At 61.3% G+C, this 7,164-nt stretch overlaps 1 protein-coding gene across 1 annotated transcript; it reads right to left on the bottom strand.

Annotated features, from left to right (window-relative positions):
• Positions 1-1,954: 1,954 nt before the first annotated feature.
• Positions 1,955-6,924, bottom strand: LOC117643771 (esterase E4-like). Its single transcript, XM_034382848.1, has 10 exons — positions 6,760-6,924; positions 5,892-6,127; positions 5,542-5,685; positions 5,277-5,424; positions 5,009-5,194; positions 4,376-4,744; positions 3,968-4,149; positions 3,638-3,794; positions 2,635-2,767; positions 1,955-2,179 (listed from the first exon to the last, which is right to left on the bottom strand). The coding sequence occupies exons 1-10, from the start codon at positions 6,761-6,763 to the stop codon at positions 1,999-2,001; spliced, it is 1,740 nt and encodes a 579-aa protein (XP_034238739.1). The 5' UTR covers positions 6,764-6,924; the 3' UTR covers positions 1,955-1,998.
• Between the last annotated feature and the right edge of the window lie 240 nt (positions 6,925-7,164).

The following is a 7,164-nucleotide window of genomic DNA, read 5'->3' as shown; positions in this document are numbered from 1 at the left end:
TTAAACATGCCGCCGATTCGTGTGCCTTTACCTGAGCCTTTGCCATGCAAAACCCCGAACGCGGGCCGCGCTGCGAGGCATGCGCGAGGCTAGCGGCCGTCCGGCCGAGCGCCAACCCTTCCCGTTCCCGCCAACCCTCCCCGCCGTTCCCATACTGCCGGGGAGGCGCAGCATCGCAGATAGCGGCGGCCCGGGGAATTCCTGGAAATAAAAGTGAGGCGTCGGACTCGCTCCGGGGCCCTGCCAGGCCCGGCGGACGCATTCCGAGAGTCGCTTTCGTCGCTCTGTCTCTCTCGCACTCATGGGGCGTCCCGCGTGGGTGCGAGAGAGGCAGAGCGACGAAAACGACTCTCGGAATCTAGTCTGCTGGCTGCATGTCCCGGGCCATCCAGGATCCAGGCCGTTCTGGCGCAGCGCGGCCCGCGCCGCGTCGCTAGGGGTGCCGCCGGGATTGTTTGCGCACATCGTGAGGCGCAGAGGGGGAGGGGGGAGGGGGCGTCTGGCGACACTGGGGGCTGTCAGGCTGCCGCCTTTATGCTACAGCAATAAAACGAAACACTTCATCACACACCGAGCCTCCGTCATGCTTTTTGCAAACCCCGCTGCCTAACAGGTTTCTTTACTTTTTGCGTTCTGTGCGGAGGTTCGCGTCCGCGGAATCGAGTCGGAGTTTGTTTTCGCTCTGATTGACTTCCGTGCTTTTTCGCCGTGCTACTTTGAGACATCTCCCAGCAGGTGTGGTCTCGGTAGACCTTGACCTCTCCTCTCCTCTTTCCCGTTTATATCAATATCTGGAGAGTGGCGGCTTGACCGGGGCAGGGTGCATTCTCTCCCGACTCGGGAACGCGGCGTCAAAATCCACTTTACACCGAAGGCGCTTGGCCGGGCGAGCCCCTCGATGGAAGACGGACGCCCAGAGAGCCACGCCGGCCACGCCGCCACGCCCCGAGGCCCCTGGGTACGCCGCCTGGCCTTCCCCGGCCTCGCCCTGCCTCGCCCTGCCTCGCCCTGCCTCGCCCTGCCTCGCCCTGCCTCGCCCTGCCTCGCCCTGCCTCGCTGTGCCGTGCCCTGCCGTGCCCCGCCGCCGACCAGGGGTGCAAACCCCGGGCCAGCCTGACCTCCCCGCATATAAGTTACGCCCGAGTCAGAACTTGTACAATTATAAGTTTTAAAATTAATTTTCACACTTTGGTTTGCAACAAGTTCTTCCCTTACGGACACCAGCCCGGCCAACGGACGGGAGTCGTCTGGTATGAGTGGGGCACTGAGATCTTCTTCCGTCTCCACCCCTCGACCCGGGGAGGAGTGGGGGGAGGGGGAGGGGAGGGGGGTATGGGAGGGGGAGGGGTGGGGGTAGAGATCGGCACGGCCCACTTGGGGTATTGCAGTTGCCGCCGCGGGCCAAATTCGACGAGGGCGGACAGGCGGACAGGCAGACGGACAGACAGGCAGACAGACAGACAGGCAGACCGCTCAAACGAGGCCACCTATCTGTCACGGCGGGAGGAAACGCATTGTTCACAACTTGCCTGGAAGATGCGCGGCGCTGCCAACAAAAAAAGAAAAAGGGCGTTTTCACTGTACTCCTATATGCGTGTGAGGCGCCACGCTGCGAACAGTCAAGCGCCGACCCCCCCCCCCTCCCCCACCCCTTTTTCCCCTCCACTTCCTCTGCCGCCACCACAACCACCATACCGTTCATGGCAGGTAGGACGACCCAATTTGCAAAACCGTCAAGGCGGAAAGACGGAGGAAATTTCACGACATGCATCATGACACCGCGGCGTTTCGGCCACTCTTGCTTCAAACTTTCCGAAAAAAGTAGACTATTTAGGGCAGAAACGGACCTTGATCTAGTGGAGAGGGAGTTTACTGGATAACGGTCATGAATAATGTCGCCGAGAACTACGTGTGTCAGCTTCGGGGAAGTTGATGAACAAGAAAGAAAGGCCAATAAAAACAACAACTTTTTTTATTATCACAGTAAACACCGGCGCCTCACAGCTCGTCGTGCGGCACGGACATCCTCCCGATCTGGATGGGCACCTCGGACCACAGCCGCATGCGGTCCGGTGCCAAGTTCGCCCGCATCTGGATGTCCCCCGGGGAGCCGATGTGCATGTACTCGGCGGCGTCCGGGTGGGCCACCTCCTGCCAGGAGCGGTCCGCCGTCGGCTTGCTGTCAGACCAGTCAACAGTTATTCAACAGGACCCGGAAGAAAGACAAGAACAAGGGCACTGTGAAAATGAGCGTCCTTGATTTTTGCAGTGTTGCTGACGATGCACAGTGGGCCAGAAGACCGGCGCAAGCGGATTAAACTCCAGACACGTGAGCTCCATAGTCGCTAAATGGGACTCGAAACGAACGTGTGACCACGCCAGGATTGCTCTCCGAACGAGAAATCCATTGGTGGGGTCACACATTTGGTTTGTGGCCCATTTAGCGACTCTGGAGCTCAAAACACGTCTGGAGTTTTTGCCACTTGCGCCGGTCTTCTGGCCCACCGTGCGATGGTAGCGTCAAGATCACTTTGCAAAGTCAAGGACGCCCTTTTCGGGCCGTGATGCGCGATGCCGACGCGACGGGTTGAGCTCCATGCCCTGCTCCACGTCGAGGCGAATCCTTGTTCTCACCCCGTGCGCATGAAGTGCACCACGTAGTCCACGAACTTCCGCGAGACGAAGACGTCATCCGTGCCAGGCTGCTCCGGGAACGGGATGGCGTCCAACGGGAACAGGTACAGGAGGTCGTCGCTGTGGCACACCCCTGCGGCCGAAAAGGAGACAGAGTTTCAAGCGAGAGCTGTAAAAGGAGTCGCTGCGACTCTGTCGCACTCGGGGTGCGTCGCGTGGGTGCGAGAGAGACAGCGCGACGGACTGGTTGTTCACGCGGATGGGTGAGCTCCGAGCCGAGCGCCCGACGAGCGAGGGTAGGCCACACGGCCTGCAGCGCCGTGCCGCGGGCCTGCATGCACTCGTCTGCAGGCGCTAGTGGAGGCACCAGAAACTCCAGACGCGTTTTGAGCTCTAGAGTTGCTGCATGGGACTCGAACCAAACGTGTGGCCCCACCAATGAATTGCTCTCCGAACGAGGAATCGCTCGGTTCGAGTCCTGTTTAGAGACCTGGAGAAAACGCGTCTAGAGCTTTGACCGCTGCCGGCGGTCTTCTGGCCCACCGTGGGAGGCCTTCGACGGTCCAAGTTGCACCCCACGGCCAGGCCTGGGTCTCCAGGCCTTGATTGTCTGCCAGGTAGACAGCGGCAGTTCGGTCCAGCTGCATATCTCCACGTCCGCAGGGCAGCCAGGGCAGCCAGGGCAGCCGGTGACGGGCAGTGCCTCCCTCCCCGCCCCTTCCGGCCAGAAGACTGATTCCGTTCAGCGTTTCGTCGCTCTGTCTCTCTCGCACCCCTCCGGGGCGGCCCACGAGTGCGAGAGAGACAGAGCGACGGTGTGCGGAATCGCTCGGCAGGTCGGGCCGTGCGTACACAACCAACGACGAGACGAAGGGTGAAGTTCGCGAACGCCTTCCACGGAGGTGTCTTTCGACGCCCGCGACATCGGCGGGTTCAAAAATGCGACTGAGCCGAGCGTCCCGCCAACGCGTGACGGCGCCAAGCATGCGCTGCATGCGCTCACCGAAGTCGGGGGACTGCGCTCCGAACAGCACGACGAAGCTGCGGTGGATCTGGCTCATGTGGGCGAACTCGTAGAAGTACACAGGGGCTTTGCCGTACTTCTTCTGCATCTTGATGAGCTGCATGGTGGGGTACAGGAAGGCCAGGTCGGTCGCCATCTGCCAACACGGAATCGTATTATGAGCCGGCCGCGCTGCTCGCACTGTGCCGGCGCGCCGCCCGGTGCTGCCATCTGGGGGGAGGCGGCGCGCCGGGGATACCCCGCCGGGGATACCCCGCCGGGGATACCCCGCGCGCGCAGGGGCCGTGAAGCGAGGCGAGGGGTACTCACGTCGATGAGGTTGAAGGCGGCGCTCCTGTCGATGGGGCCCTCGCCGAAGTAGAAGCGGCGCACCCGCTCCAGGGTCTCCTCCCGCATGGGCACGGGGTAGCTGTCAAAGTTGATGATGCTGTTCATGATGAAGTCGAAGTTCTCGTTGAGGTCCATCAGGGCGGTGTCGTTATCCAGGAGCACTGCAACAAGCCACTAGTGGTGCAGAGAGATATCCAAGACGTACACTGAAAAAGAAAACCGACGCACTTGCACTTTCCAGGACAATGATAGACCAGACTTGTTCAGCTCCCCTTTCCTTGCCCGGAAATTGGTACGGAGGTACGGAGGCTCTATTCTCCTTGCCGTATAGATTCGAAACTAGTCCTGGCTAGTCCGTCCATATCATTTATTTTGCAGTGTACCCACCGGCCACGAGCACGCCGCCGTCCTGCGCCGTGAGCCCCGTGAGGACGGGCACGTCGTTGAGCCGGTCGTCCAGGCCGTACGCCTGCCGCGGGTGCACGTCCATGAAGGCGCCCTCACCGCCGCCCACCTCCACGGTGGCCTTGAACGGCATGTGCGGGTGGATGTCCCAGCGCATGAAGCGCTCGTCCACCGACACGATGTCCTCGGCCTCCTTGGCGCGCAGGCACTGCAGCAGCGCGTCGCTGGGCGCGTCGGGGCACTGGGTGTGCTTGGCCAGCACGCGGGCCTGGCGGCGCGCGTCGAGCGGCGAGTGGAAGGCCCACGTGGTGAAGGCGTTGCCGCTCATGAGGAAGGCGCGGTGGAACAGACCTGCCGGACCACACCGTCAGAGCACCGTCAGCATGCCGTCAGCACCGCGCCGATACTCCGGCCGCGCCGCCCCGCGCGGCGTAGCGGCAAATCAATAGTCAAGTCGGAAGGTCAGGCAATCAATTAGTAAGAGCCTGCGGGCTGCTTCCGAGACGGTGCCGCGTCGCTCTGCCTCCCTCTCACTCGTGGGCGATGCGTAGGGGTGCGAGAGAGACAGCGCGACGAGGCGCCTTCCGGAAGGGAGCTCCTGGAGCGTCTGGCGACCTTTAGCGAGCGGTGAGAGCGTCATGAGATGGGAGCTGGCAGCCCCGGCGCTCTGGCCGGCCACCGTGACGCTGTTGGGGTCGCCGCCGAACGGCCGGATGTTGTCCTGGACCCAGCGCAGGGCGTGCACCATGTCCTTCAGGCCGTTGTTGCCGGGGACCGCCGCGTCGCCAGTGCTGAGGAAGCCTGCAACGGACAACGACAAAAGGTCGCGAAAAGATCAAGACAACCAGTTGTTTCGATTTGCCGGGTTTTAATTTTAAGTTACCGAGTGGGCCCAGCCGGTAGTTGAAGGTGACCAGCACCACGTCCTTGTCGAGGAGGTACTCCGGCCCGTAGAGGAAGCCCGCGCCGCTCAGCCAGCCGCCGCCGTGGATGAAGAAAAGCACGGGCAGCGGCTCTGCGTGGGACACTCCCTGTGCAACAGCATGTTCATTAGGACAAAGCATGTCTTTATTTGCATATTTTTTGCCCTGGCGCCGCGATGCCGCCCTACGTAGGTCCCCCAGTGTGCTGCCGCTGTGTTTGCCCACCTCCGGCACGTGCACGTTGATGTACAGGCAGTCCTCGGACCCCACGATTTCCTCCTGGTGGAAGTACACGTTCCTCTGGATGCACACGTCGCTCGGGCTCGCCGCCTGCCGCACCCCGGACCAGGGCTGCGCGGGCTGCGGCTCCTGGAAAAGGTCAGAGATGGATTTACCTCGCCCTGCCTTCCTTCACTCGGGGACTCGGCTTTACCCGCCAAACTTTCAGCGACATTTTTATCTCCTCGTTGATTCCCTCGTTTTTATTTTGAACAGCACTCAGCGAAGTGGCGACCCTCCCTGCCAGTCTCAGAGTTCCGCCCCTCCCTTCCGAACCTAATGCATCCGTTAAATACCTTAAAGCGAAGTGGGCCGACGGGCGGCGCGGCGTACGGTATGCCCAGGAAGGCGGCGATGTCGCGCCCGTCCCTCGTCGTCAGCCACTTGCCGGACAAGGCCCCCGTCGAGATGGTGACCGTCGGCGGCGCCCTGGTACTGTCCGCGTCCTCGTCGCCCGCCACGCCCGCCACGCCCGCCACCGCCGCGACGCAAAGGAGGGCGGCGAGCAGGGACGGTGCGCCCACTGCCATTTCTGCCAACAAAATTGATCGTCACTTGTTGTCACATAATAAAATGATGAAATCTCGGTAGCTCGCAGCTCAAGGGATACGTAATGGGATACGCATTCATTGCATTCTTGTCTGGCCACAACTTCGGAGCCACAAACAGAAGCGTACTGAGGACATATCGCGTGTGCGCGGAAAGTCGCATGTGACATGCTTGTTTGAGTTGCGCCGTTCGAGGCCGGCGATGGCCTAGGACGAAGGGCTGGCTGCCCCGACTGGCTGCCCTCACTGATAAAGTTGGAACCGGCTGGCTGGTCCGGCATCAAGCAACCTAATCGACGGGGAGGGAGAGAGAGGGAGGAGAGAGAGGGAGAGAGAGGGAGGAGATAGAGGGAGAGGTCAGTTTCGAGGCTCCGGGACAGTGGCGCCCATGCCGAAAAGAAATTAGCGCAACTTCCTCCTGCCGGCGGTCTGCTCGCGTGTCGTACGCAAGAGTGTGCGTCACAGACGGGTCATGTCATGTCTCTGAGTCTTTAGTCCATACTCGTCAGTCGCCGGTAAGTCATCATTGATTTTTAAGCGGGGAAGAAATAAATAACCAAAACAGGTTTCTTTCGACGACGTGACCCTTCCGCCGTCGTCCTGGCGCTACACTCACTCATGCTGGCGCTGCTAGCGCTGCTGGCGCCGGGCAAGGGGACCCAAGGAGACCTTGACGTGAGGCTGGCTTGGTTCACTTTGTTTGCGAGGAGTCCGGCAAACCAGGATCACGGAGCTCTTCTCGTCTCACGCACCGCAGCCGGACTGTGCAGCTCGTAAGGCCCGTACCCGCGCTCACTGTCGATAATGTATGTTTCCCCCACCCCTTTTCCCGCCGCTCCGCCGCTCGACCGCCGGTCCACAGACTGACTACTTTATCAGTGCCGGCACGCTGCGAAGCAACGCGGAGCCGGCTCGCGATGCTTGAGGGTCCAGCAGCCGTCAGAGGACGGATTTCCTCATGAGAAATCAATACAAACGCATTACGCCAACGCGAGATTCTTAAAGGACCTTCTAATGGCGA

This window comes from Thrips palmi, unplaced genomic scaffold (genome assembly GCF_012932325.1).
Source record: "Thrips palmi isolate BJ-2018 unplaced genomic scaffold, TpBJ-2018v1 HiC_scaffold_17, whole genome shotgun sequence".
In the NCBI taxonomy this organism is placed as follows: Eukaryota; Metazoa; Arthropoda; class Insecta; order Thysanoptera; family Thripidae; genus Thrips; species Thrips palmi.
This window is presented reverse-complemented; position numbering and strand designations above follow the sequence as displayed.